This window comes from Suillus paluster (assembly GCF_016628075.1).
Source record: "Suillus paluster strain FC165 chromosome Unknown EDB91scaffold_36, whole genome shotgun sequence".
NCBI lineage: Eukaryota > Fungi > Basidiomycota > Agaricomycetes > Boletales > Suillaceae > Suillus > Suillus paluster.
This window is the reverse complement of record NW_024537596.1, coordinates 171,617-184,572: the sequence shown is the minus strand read 5'-3', so window position 1 is coordinate 184,572 and position 12,956 is coordinate 171,617. Positions and strand designations below refer to the sequence as shown.

General features: G+C 47.8%; 2 protein-coding genes across 2 annotated transcripts; one reads left to right on the top strand and one right to left on the bottom strand.

Moving 5' to 3' along the window:
• Positions 1-1,922: 1,922 nt before the first annotated feature.
• Positions 1,923-3,024, bottom strand: EDB91DRAFT_1083145 (uncharacterized protein; the record flags this gene model as incomplete). The annotated part of the gene is made up of 6 exons (XM_041315585.1): positions 1,923-2,200; positions 2,233-2,362; positions 2,405-2,483; positions 2,606-2,714; positions 2,787-2,894; positions 2,922-3,024. 6 exons carry the CDS (start codon positions 3,022-3,024, stop codon positions 1,923-1,925), a joined length of 807 nt encoding a protein of 268 aa, XP_041175902.1.
• Positions 3,025-7,744: 4,720 nt separating this feature from the next.
• EDB91DRAFT_1083143 (uncharacterized protein) lies at positions 7,745-12,859 on the top strand (the record flags this gene model as incomplete). The annotated part of the gene is made up of 30 exons (XM_041315584.1): positions 7,745-7,843; positions 7,889-7,911; positions 7,962-8,025; positions 8,072-8,091; positions 8,138-8,234; positions 8,283-8,344; positions 8,399-8,490; positions 8,591-8,613; positions 8,652-8,714; positions 8,783-8,796; positions 8,829-8,862; positions 8,947-9,013; positions 9,049-9,211; positions 9,260-9,313; positions 9,425-9,470; positions 9,580-9,675; positions 9,791-9,882; positions 9,946-9,986; positions 10,105-10,463; positions 10,517-10,627; positions 10,841-10,981; positions 11,008-11,139; positions 11,379-11,395; positions 11,431-11,520; positions 11,579-11,623; positions 11,721-11,833; positions 11,900-11,979; positions 12,162-12,261; positions 12,355-12,377; positions 12,509-12,859. 30 exons carry the CDS (start codon positions 7,745-7,747, stop codon positions 12,857-12,859), a joined length of 2,712 nt encoding a protein of 903 aa, XP_041175901.1.
• Between the last annotated feature and the right edge of the window lie 97 nt (positions 12,860-12,956).

Sequence of the window (12,956 nt, the reverse complement as noted above, 5' to 3'; positions counted from 1 at the left end):
GGTTGATGATTTGTAGTCCGAACTGGCGATCCAGGCTTGAGAGCGGTGATTACGCAGGTTGACTCGGAAGAGGGAAATGATGGTTCTGGAGTATGGACCGGTTGATATTTTAGTGAAAAAGTGGAGAACAGGAAGAGAGTCTCGCGAAGATGACGATGACGCAGGAACGTTGACAAGGGTAGCGTTATGCCTCCGTGGTATGGTTAGGGGGCAACCAATGAAGAAAAGAGGGGAATTTGAATGAACAGAGCAAGTAAGAGCAAGGGGAAATGGAGGGGGAAATTAAATGATACTTATGTATCGATGGAGATCGATGGCGTGAGGTTGTCTTTTATAGAAACAAGCTGCTTAGGGTAGAACAGCAGGTGTTCCAACAAGTGTGGCGAAATTGACCTGTAGACTAATTAAATGGGAGGAAGACGTGCTTCGATTAGACAATTGCAAATAGGAAGATAGGCCAATCAGGGTATGCCCTGTACAAACCAACATTGATCATACGGATGTTATGGTAAAAGACGTAAGAGGCGGACGAGGAAGGAGCACGCAGGCACAAGCGATGGCGGGAGAATTGGTTGACCATAAGCTACCTGGTCTCGATAAACGAGAGGATCTTGAAAGACGATCGACGGGGGCAGACATATAGCAGCTCGTCTCCGACCGTGAAATAACACACCTGGTTCTTTGGATCCAAGGCTGTTGCCACACAGCGCTAACCGATTCAACTTGAATTCAATCAAGCGAATTTTCAGCAACGCTCAGACCAGCTTAGAAAAAACTCTTTCTCTCGAGTCACGTGTTGGAACTTGAAATTTGAACGCGGTCGCAGCGCGTCTCATTGATGATCGATGATCGCCAGTTCAACATAGTGAACCCAATGCCTATGAGAAGTCTGCTGCAAGTCTATGATCATCACGAGTAGTATGGAACACTATACTCACGCAGCACAACGTACAATAGAATGAGCGATCCCTGGAGTAAAGAAACATGCATTTAGAGCTAGCGACAAGCCACGCGGAATTTCGCCTATCTACAGCATGTAATCATATCCATCCCACACACTACCCCGGCCCGCGTACACATATACGTATGCACGCGACGAGGCGGGATTATTCAATATTGCACCGGAAAAACCACTTCAGGAACTGCAATGAGCAATGCGGTGCCTGTACACAGTGGTGCGTTGATTGAGGTGTCGGTGGTAGCAGCAAATTGCAAGGGACATAGAGAAAGGAGGAAAGAGAGAGACTCGACTTCCAAAAGAATCTCGGTGAATTTTGACGCTGAGAAACTGGGAACTTGGAAGCTCTTGTTGAGGTGCAGTAGTAAATCATGAAAAGCTTTATTATAAACAAAGCGATTCCGAACCACATCAAATTTCGATGAGCTTGTGACAGCAGCCTGAGCCTTATTATGAAGATAAAACAACCTAGAGTCTGGAGGCGGATGATGCGAGTTGGTTCAATTTGAGTTCAGTTTGCATATGTTGAATCCGCAAGGTGTTGTCAAACACGCGCAAACACATTCCCTTCGCCAATTCGTCACGGTGGTATAGCTTACTCAGGGCTAAGTTGCGCGCAATATCGTTCCGTCTAATACAGTCCTGTACGCATATGCCTGAAGCATAGTTCAAGAAATCTGAAAGACTCAGCTACTCTTATTCCGCACACCTGCCGACCGTTTCTCACTTTTTCATCCACTGACATGAAGTCCGTCTTTTCCTGCGTAAGACGCTCTTGAACGCCTTCTTCGTCCAAGCACACAACAAGCACACGAACAGTTTCAACTCTAATATTCTCGGTTCGTTGTCTTCATCAATGATCATACAGAGCTTTGGGTCTCAAGTACAGTACACAATTGTAGGAAGCTGAACGACGCAGCTCTTTCCAACCCACTCGCCCTCAATCTGCATACCCACAACTCACCTACCAACGCGGTGAACGCCCGACAAAATCTGTTAGCAAGTCCACCCTTTTCTGCAGAGGCCGCCATTCAAAGTCGTCTTCTTGGTCAGAGCACACAGCATGTATGTGAACTGTTTCAATGTCTTCTGGTTCGTCGTCTGGATTGAGATAACGAACGAACCACTCCGGAGGCACTGAGCGGCCCTTGGGATTGAAACAATATTTGCGTGCTAAACCGTGCATGCCCACCCAATCTTGAATGAGGTCGAACGCTCGCGTCATGGCAAGCTCGTCGTATCCTTTGTCATCGCAACCAATCAACGCTTCTGACCAGTGTTATTCTGTAAACTGGATAAGCCAGTCAGGAGTGACCGCATATCCGTAGTACTGAACATAGGCTGGATTTTGGGACGGACGAGCTTGAAGGGTCGTGGTCTCATGGGATGTAGCACCGTGGCGATCTTAAAGCTGGATGGAAATCACTGATGGGAGAAGAAATCTACCTTTGGGATCTCAAATGACTTTGAATGAATAGAAGACATGTTCGCATCAAAGAGTTGAGCAGATGTTGCTGGTGAATGGCTGCAAAGCGATAGTGGAGAATAGACAATCGCGAGGCTGAATTCCGTGTTATATATGTATTCCACATAGCTACATCTCAAGTTGTGGAAAATCAATGCCTCACAACTGGACCCATAGCGCACCATCCCAATTGTAGGAGTGTAATTGGCACAGCGGGAGTTTTGGTGGACTCTCCATGTGCGATGTCCGCCGAAAGACAGTCGGATTCAACCAGGCTTGTGTAGGACAATGCTTAAACGTTTAAACCAGTAGTTGAGCATTTCAAAAGAAAGCATTGATCACGAGATTATGACATATACATACATTCATAATTGATGACGCCCTGGAGTAGCATGCCCCACACGATTACACAGAACATCGCCCAAACCCATGCCTCAGGTCTGCATCCAGCGCTATAAGGGCCATCACTGTCTGTCAAAGCCCAGACAGCTGACTGACCTAGCGAGGAGTACAGGCAAATCATCTGTCTGAGCACGAAGAAACGACCGCGATTCATGGAAGCCCGGGTGGATGATAATGCATCAGGTTCGTTAAGAGGCATTCCGATGCTGTAACATCAATCTGGGCTGCGGGGAAGGGGCAGAAATAATGAAATAATGAAATAATGAAACATCGAGCGTAGGTTGGATGGTGATTATAATGGTTGTCGAGTATCCAGGTCATTTCGCTGCAGATGTTTCTGGCACCAACCAAGCCAGTGTTGATCGACGTGGCGATCGTCTGGGATCAAGCACAATTCAATGCGTATTTACTATCGAGCGTGATTTAGACAGACTTACGGAACGATTATAAGCCCTATCACGAACGTGCATGGCCCCCGGATAATGGATGTGTTGAGTAGAAAGCGGAGAGTCAAGAATCAGTGCTTGGAGTGAAAGGGATCTAAGATACGGCCTATGGGATGGGTCACAGTGATGACGGCGAGCAGAAATCTGAACGAACAGAACAACAAACTCGGCGGAGCTTTAGGAGAGTGCTCCGCAGTAGCAGACGCACGTCCAGTGAAAACGCATCGCAGGCGAAAGAAAAAACTCTACGCACCGCTGGAAACATAATGTCATGTTAAACGACAGGGAAGGCAAATGCTTACCTCGAACGTCGAAATGTGATTGTTTCATCCACACCTTGACATTCGAGTCAAGTCTAGATGCAGATTCGGTAAATATTAAAGAAAAGACAAGGTGTTCAGGAATAGAACAAGTGAATGGTAGGAGCGAAGGGCGGTATGTAAGGCCCAAATACCTTGCACAGTAACATGACCTGGGCGCTTCATTCCTCTCCAGTCCCTCTTCCTACAGCTTCATCAAATGCGCAAAGTGGTGTAATGATGTTCGCCCTTGGTAGTTAGACATTCATCCACCGCATATTTTACGTCCTGATGCCGATTGTCATTGCCGAACAACCTCTTGTGATTTGGCTATCGGTAGACTTGAGATATTGGCTCACTCAGAACGATGATCTTCCTCCCTGGTGATTATTCAAGTCGGGTCACCATAAAATTTGGCGAGGCACAGATGTAGTGGGACACGACCTTCGGAACATGTCAAGCATAATTGTGAAAGTAAGTATTGACCAGAGATCCTGACATTCGGATACATACCTTGATTAGAGTCACCCGGAGTAGTGTACCCTATGCGACTGGAACATTGCCAAAATCGTGCTTCGGTTTACACTCAAGCAAGTACTATTAGGTCTTTGATTAATATTATTAGAACCAGACCTAGCACGACTGTCAAAAAAAAGAATAGACCATGGTATTCCAATACAGCGCACGTTCAAATAGATCAGAGTTACAAGAGCAGCGTACAGCGTACCACCCATTCAACTAGTAAAAACCGTGCATCGGGTCTGCATCCAAGCACTATATCCCTTACAATCTGTCAAACATTAAAGTGGTTTCCCAAATAACCTTGTCGCATCGCGCAAAGGCAATCGGGAACCCTAATACACATGACGAGAGATAGCAGACATGCCTCCGAGTTCGATGGAAGAGGCAGGCGTGAGATAAGGTGTTGAGGGGGGGGGGGGTTAGACTCTATGGTCGTAAAGGCACTACGCTTAACAGTAAGATGCTATGAAATAGATGATAAGTAGAGGGAGCGGTACCTTTGCATATCGATTCAGTGCCTGAAGTACGTAGAGGAAGAGGTCAAGGCACGAGATACAGCTGGCCAATAGCAACCGCTCTGGAGTCTGAATAGGCTGTTCTCGAAGTTCCTAATACTTACTGCGATATTGAAGTGGAGTGGCACACTGGTCAACGTGGGTGTCGAGCGTTTATCGCAAGAAGATCAGAAATATTGTAAAGCCCATTTGACATCTAGATGAGCATTGAGTGGTAGACAGGATGAGATAGAGTTAGGACAGCGTGTTGGGAAAGGTCCAGGTACATAATTGTTATGTACTAGTGAAGCATATGGGCGGATGCAGGGTGGAGCGTCGTGATCCTGATAGGTCGACAACTTTTGGAGTCTGTAGCACCCCGTTATGACTCCGAAGCTTGCTCGGTTGCCGCAACCACCTCTGCAAAAAAGTCCGAACACCCGGTCTCTTTATCCCTGAGACAGACCCCAGAGACATTGGTGGCTACGTAAGTTGAATATTATTATTCCATTCTTGTTTGTTTTTCTTTTTTCTTCATCGTCGACCATGATGATGGCCGCTCCCAAATTTTACTGCTCGTCCATGTTTCCTGCCACCACCTTGACGCCACCCACACACAGTTGCACCCTCCACTGTGTGTGTACTTAGGCCTCCTCCCTGCTGCTATTGCCCATGACCTCCCGTCGCTCCCTATGCCCGACCGCCACCTCCGAAAACCTCCTGCAGCATTGGTGTTGCCCTCCGCGTCCATCTACAACCTCCCACTGCCACCCATGCCCAGGAGCAACCTCCTGCAACCTCCCACTGCCCTGGCACCATCCTCGACGCTTCCCCACTCGTACCTCAACGTAGTGCTGCCGCGCACACGCTCAACTACAACCTTCCTCATCTTCCCGCTGACCTGCCGCGGACCTCGTCTGCCCACCACGTGCAACTTCGACCTACCGCTGTCCACATCAACCTCCCGAACCTTCTTGTCACCCCGGCGCTGCCCCCTTCAATTAATGCCTGCCCGCAATATTTCGTTACCTCAGCGCGCCTCTCGCACCTTTTCTTCTGTACCTTCCCTCTCCCTCTCTTCACACTTTGCTACACATACACATACACATACCCTTACTATTTACTTGATTATCCATGGTAAGGTTAGATACATATTTTGTGAATATAACAATGCAATATCTCAAGCTTCAAGCAGTGACTAGAGTTGAGTCCCACTCGCAGCAAGCTTCTTTGGTTCACACATAGTAGCCGAACAACACTCGCGTGTTCTGCACCAAGAACCAAGCCTTAAACTCACAGTTTACAACAATGCACTATATTTTATGCACATACTAAAGTAACACGGAGAAAATACGATAACGACCATGATGATGACAACAAGAGAAGGCCATCGAGAGCACAAGAGAAAGATATAGGAGAGAACATGGGCGGCGACGAACACCACAGTATGGGGGAGAAAGAAAGCAGTATGGGAGCTGCAGAAGTGAGGAATAAATACGAGTCGGCAATGCTGTCGCCGTCAATCTCACCTTTCTCTGAAGGTTTCTGGGGTCTTGGACCCTGTGAATGCCGTGAGGGTGTTCGGACTTTTTTCAAGAGGCAATTAAGGGAACCGAGCTAGCCCGGAGTCATAACAGGGTGCTCAACACTCCAACTTTTGGAACCGATGACCCAGGCTTAAGAGCGGTGATTACAGATTAAGTAGTAACGAGGGTTCTAGATGATAAACCAGTTGACAGAGTTGGGAACGGAGAAGAGCGAGACTCGCTAAGACGACAATGACACAGGAATATTGACAAGGGTAGCGTAATGCCTCCGTGGTATGGTTAGGGGGCAACCAATGAGGAAATGAACTAGGCAGCGAATGAATGGAGGATTCGGAAGAGGAGAATGAACAGAGCTCAAATGAGGGTAAATGAACGAGGGGAGGTTGATGATACTGTATTGATGGGGATTGATGGCGTGAACTTGTCTTTTATAGAGACGGGGAGCTTGGAGAAGCCTGAGCTTCAGAAGACCAGGTGTTCCGACATGTGTGACGGACAATTTATAAACTAAACATATGGGAAGAATATGAATCTACAGGGAAGACCAATTAAACGTGCTTCGTGATTAGACAAATAGGAAGACAGGCCAATCCTGTGCAAACCAACGTGGATGTTACGGTAAAAGACGAAACGGACGGGGCGTCCATGAGCGATGGCGAGACAATGAACGAGAGGATCTTGAGAAGTCATCCAATTTATCGCTAGTCAGATGACCGATTTTGCTGACATTCCAGGTCTAGAAGAGACAGACGTAAAATGCAATAGCTTGATCACCCGCACCCGGTTGTTTGGATTCAAGGCTGTTGCCAAACAACGCTAACTATAGGTTCAATATTCAACTTCTTCATGTGATTCGAATTCAATCAAGCGAATTTTCAGCGACGCTAGAGCCTGAAACCTTTTATCTCAACATGACGCTCATCGCCGCGCAACCAGTTTATGATCAGCAAGCGCAACGCAAGCGACGAGTTGCAGTGCACGTTTTGAGAAACGTGTTTGAGGTGCTGCAGAAGCTTGCAGATCGACGCGAGATCTATCATCCTTGAGCCCAGTCACTCGGGAAGAATCTAACCGATTGTTGTCGTTGCGAGAAGTCGACTCTCCGTGTCCGTACGAAATTGAACAATAGCTACGATATGGGCTCATTCCTTACATCATGTTCAAGTTTCACGTCACGGTTATCTCTCTGCAGGTCCTTGTGTTCTTTCAAGCTTCTTCGGTACATCCACCCTGCAATAATAGGTGCCCGCCGTGTAGGGTTATCTTTCAACCTAACATCTTGTCGCTCCGAACTTCCTGTCGCATATGACCCCAATCCTACCCAATAGCAACCGGATCCTCCAAGTATCATTATGTTCGAGAGGACCATCAACCGTGAATCTCCCTATTGATTCTACCATCCATTCGAGCACCCTCACCATCTCCACCAGCCACGATCGGCCATAGGATTTCAGGTTCAGGTTGTCAGACAGGGATGGTGACTCTTGTGTTCCCACTGGCATACGAGGCCATTTCTATGAGGCAGCTCACCTCCTAGGTATAAGTAAGGGCCATAAGGTGTGTATCACTGTTGTACAAGGACTCGATTCACGCGCTCAGTGATCAAGTACGATGTTCATCAGTTCCAGCATAACAATGAAGCAAGAGGCGCACGATCCTTGCAGTCACTCAAATGGAACTCCTAGAGTGCTTCTCGTAGTGTCAAAGTGTGTCCGTTTTTTAGTCAATTAGGACATTCGCTGACTTGCATACTAGCCCGGATTAGTGTGCTGTGGCATGTAGGTCGTCTTCGTCCGCGCATCTGGGCACCTGTGACGCATTATCGCAGCGTCAGTGCCTGGACATGGAGCGCCACTCTCCTTCAGTCTAGTACTGCAGCCTATATACATTTGGTATGGATCATAGTCTGCTTGAGCCATAAATGTTGATCGTGCATAGGTGTCAGCGGCCCTTGGTCAGTCAGTTTGTGCGTCTTCAAGCTTTGACTGATCAAAATTCTTGAAGGTGGTATGGTGCGGGCGGTTCTATCCAAGTTGCAATGTTTGGAATGGTGGCCGCTAAAGTCAAAATGAATGCAAATGGCGCTCACATGTTCTTGGAGGTGCGTACGACCCACTGCACGCGAGACTGGCTGTAAACCTCTCTGCAGATCGTCAAAGTTTGCTTTGGTACCACGGCCCACATCGTTTTCACCATCTATGCGTCCTTGTTGTATGTGGATTTCTCTTAGGTGAGTTTGCCGAGTACCTCGATACGTTGTCTGAGTTGTGTTTTAGCGGGAGGCGCAGCTAGTGTGAACGCCCTCACCGGCATGAACTTACTTGCTGCGTATTTTCTTTTGCAATTAGCATTGCGGTGTATGTCGTATTCGGTGAATTGCGTGCCACCTTTATCTGTGATTGGACGCATACCATCATTCTATTCGCCATCATTTATACCTTTGTATTCCGTGCATAGTAAGTGAAGTCTCCACGTGCATAGTAAGTGAAGTCTCCATATCACAGGGATGTGCCACTAGGAATCTGCGCAAATAAAGCGGGACATCATCGGAGATCGGCAGCGTAGCTTTCAGGATTTGCGGGTGTGTTTTGTGATCAGGGTATGGTATACAATTACCTCGTGTTTAGTGTTCTGACGTGCCGTGTGCAGGATATTGGCAAAGGGTGAATAACGCTCCTTTCCATTACCGTCTTAGACTGAATCATGTGTCCGTCAACCTCAAGGCAATTGTAAGTGACCCTAGAGGAACAACTAAAGTTTATGTATTTCCATCCCTCAAACCGCCGATGCTAGCACTTACATTAACGACACAGATGCTCGGTGGACTTTCCTGGTTTGCCGTTCCTTGGGCTTTCGGGTCATGCCTCGATCTGAGTGCCCGTGCGCTCCAAAGCAATGTAAGGTTTCGCGCGCAGTCTTCTCGTCATCCGCCAACACCAATACAATGTCCCCTCCTTTGTTCCCGACATACCCATTCCCTCTGTCACCAGAGCAGACAAGTGCAGGAATCGCCGCACCGGCTGCAGCTGCCGTGCTGATGGGAAAGGGCGGAGCTATGGCGCTGTTATTGGTCGTTTTGTAAGTCACACAAACCTGAAATTCAACTTTAATCAATACTTCGTGAAGCATGGCGGTGACTTCTGCTGCCGGCGCCGAATTCATCGCCGTATCCAGTGTTGTGTAAGTTTGTTTCTCATGCACGATTTCTGCGCGCACGCGCATCCCCTGTGAGGTCGTATGAGTAAGACCTGAACATCACCCCATCTTCTGTCATGACTCATTTGGACGTAGCATCTATCGTACCTACTGGAATCCACAGGCGACGGGTGCGAAGATTGTGCGTGTTTCACACTACGCGATTTGATGGGCGATTTGAATGGGGTGCTGGGCGACCATAGTAAATACTTTTTCCAATCACTGACCGAACGTATTGACTTCCGTCGCAGCTCCACACAGTGAACGTCGACCTGGGTTGGGTGAGAACATTCCCTGATATAATTCCATCGGGACTAAACCGAGTTGCTTCAGTTGTACTACGTTCAGTGCGTGGCATCCGAGAAAAAATAATTTAACATGCTTATTCTTCGTGCGGCGCAGGGGAATAGTTTTTAGTCCCGCAGTCATAGTACCCATCATCCTCACGGTATGGTGGTCTAGGCTCACGCGAGCCGGGCTTTCACTATGTGGTTCCATTATGGGAGCAATTCTCGGGATGCTGGCATGGATGATCGGATGCTAGAAGATCAATGGTGAGCATTTTCGGTTCCGTCTGCAAAGATCATCACGATAAAAAAAACTGCTCCACATTACAGGCGCCATCACCATCACGAACCTCGCATTGCCAATATCGGCCGTATGTAGTGGTCTTACTTGTTTTATGTTCCCGGGGATCAGTACAGTCTTCGTGTTTCTTTTGAGTAAGCGGTCAGTTGTCATGGGCCTACATGCAACTGATGATGGCCGTTCGTCAGAACCTGATAATTACGATTTCGAAGGGACTAGGGCTATAGCAATGCTGAACAGTTCGGAAAATAACGACCCCGATTCGGACGTGGTATCTGGCGAGAAGCGTGAAAAATCAAATTTCGAGGTAGGGCCTACGGATGTTACTCAAGAGGACCCCCTTTGCCGCGAAACCCTGCAGAGGGTGTTCAGGCGAGCGGCATGGTATTCAAATCAGCAATGTCCGCGATTGTCATTCTTATCGGGTGGTTACACTGCATGCGTTGTCATGGGGGAATCTCACAGACCTTCCAGTCCCGTTATCCGTGTTTTTCTCGCTCTACGTGTTCAGCGAGCGGTTTTACACATTTTGGGTGGCATGCTCTATGTGAGTATCAATAAAACTAGATGTACGAACTTTAATTGATGATGGCGGTGAAGTGTGTGGGTTTTCATGAGCGGGACGTTCAGCGTTATTCTTCCCTTGCTGGAGCCGTGGAGGGAGATGGCAGCGATCTTGAAGAGACCTGGACGGCTCGTGACTACAAAATTGTACATAAAATCACGATCAAATTCGCGGGCAATCGACTAATCGACCCTGTATCGTTGTCGCGCTGCGGAACACACTGAAAAAATTCTCTGATCGCCGAGCCTTGGCCATTGCTGTGACTAGGGACATCGTTTTTGCCGCATGTCCTCGATGGGTCGTTCTTCATATACAAAGTTTAACAAACGTTTGTAGACGTGTGTGTTCAATCCACCAAGGTAATCGTGGACCCACATTTTACGTCAAGGCTGAACGGCGGACGGCATATTCTTCGGATTATCCCTAAAATGTTAATTGGCCCTGAGCATCGGCGGCGCGGCTGCAATATTGCAATGTCAATCCGACTCAATGACTCGAAAGTAAAGTTTCAAAGTTTAATACATAGTTTGACTTCGGGGGCCTTTCAACGTTTCAACAATTCGCTGGGATCGGCTGCCGTTCATCCTGTAATATTAAAAACATGATGTTCTTCGGCTTCACGTCGGGCGCACGGTGCGCTTATGGCGTGCCAGTCAGGGTGAGCCCAATAGTAGATCCGGGTCCGGTCCGAGTCGCAACCACATATCTTCAACACTGAATGCTCGATGCTCGACACTTCATTTCCTCTGAAAGCTTCACCTCTCTCCGCAGTAGGGCAGTTTTGACTTTTGTCTGTCGCTTTTCCATTCCTCCTTCCTACAAGTCTAGTCGCTCGTTTATTTGGCCTTACTGCATCCTTGCAACATTGATGATGTCCCCCTCGACTGTGGCACACAGGATCTTTGTAATGACGAGTGCGTACAATCCGTTGTCTGAACGTTTCTTCCAGGTTTGGTTTACAATCATTAGCCATCGTGGACGTCCTCATGATCCTCGAATATTTCTGGTTTGTTTCTGATGAATTCCGCCTGGTCTGGCCGTGAGTGTGTGCCCGGATATCAATGAACGCGAGCGGTAAACACTTTTCTGACGAACAGGCGAGTTCGGAAGAGCATCGAAGCCAAGCTTTTTCTAGTAACCAGGTATGCCGGATTGGCTGGACTGAGGTGGGCGGTTTAGCAACTCAAGAGGTCGCGTGCTCACTCCTGTCGCTAGCTTTAACGTCTATTTTTCGTTTAGGATGCAATCGGGAGTTTCCAACGATGCGAAAGATTGCAGATCATGGTACTCGTACCAGACCGCGATGATCCAGTGGCTGCTACTTGCAGTGGAGGTAATACTCATGCGGCAGGGTACGCTATATTTTGATCTTACTCTTGGCATGACTATTCATGCTTTCTGCGCGCACTCCTTGACAGTGTACAAGATATTCCAAAAGGACAAGTATATCACTGGTCTCTTGTTCGTCTTCGCTGGTGCACAAATTGCCGCTATGGCAGTCAGCGCTCGATTGACTGTAACTGGCATTCATTATTCCCCCACTTGCGTCATACTCAGGTCCCCTCCCAGTCAAATCTATGCCGGGTGAGAGTTGTTGCACCTGTTGTATATCTGATCGCTGAGTGGACGACCAGTGTCTCAGTCATTGCAACATATATGTTCATGTTTTTGATGATGCAGTGGCGATACTTCCGAGGCACATCTCGCTTGTCGGAAGTTTCACGTGATTGGCTCAAAATCACGGTTCGCGACGGCTCCTGCACGACTATTGCAGTGATAGGTAGGATTGGTGTTCCCCTTTGTACACATACTCATCACTTCAGTGAGCATCTTGTTCATGACGCTCTGCAATACGGACGTCATCAAAACACAGATGAGTGGAAACATTGTTTTTTAGTAAGTTTTTGCGAGTAACACAGGTTTCTATGCTCACTTCGAATTCGCATTAGCGTGCTGCATCCCTGCCTTTGGTTTGCTGTTGAGTACGAAATCTCGGGCGTTATTTGCTTGCTCATTAACTGTATCAGGTTGGACGCATAGTTATTAACCAAGAGAAATTCCGCGAAAGCCAAAAGTCCCAGAAGAGTGATGGTAATGATCCACATGGGTGGACTACCTTGCTCGAGGTGGAGCCTGAAGGCATTGCACCTTTTGATGACCCCGATGCATATCCCGAGAGCCCCTCTGACTTGAAGGTCGAATCGACGACCCACGTCTCTACCTCGTTTGACTCTGAGTCAGATGTAGGAACGACAGATATCACTGACGAACGCCCTTGCGAGATGGCGGAGGATGATATGTCGCCGTCGGGCTGCTCGCTCACATTCACGCATACGGAAACAGGCATTAGTGGTGAGGGTTCTGGCTCTAGGAATTAAAGCCAATACACTCGTTTTATGACAATCACGAGTTCCATAGCACATACTTAACATCACTAATAGTTTTCACATTGACCTTAATTATGCATATGGTGCT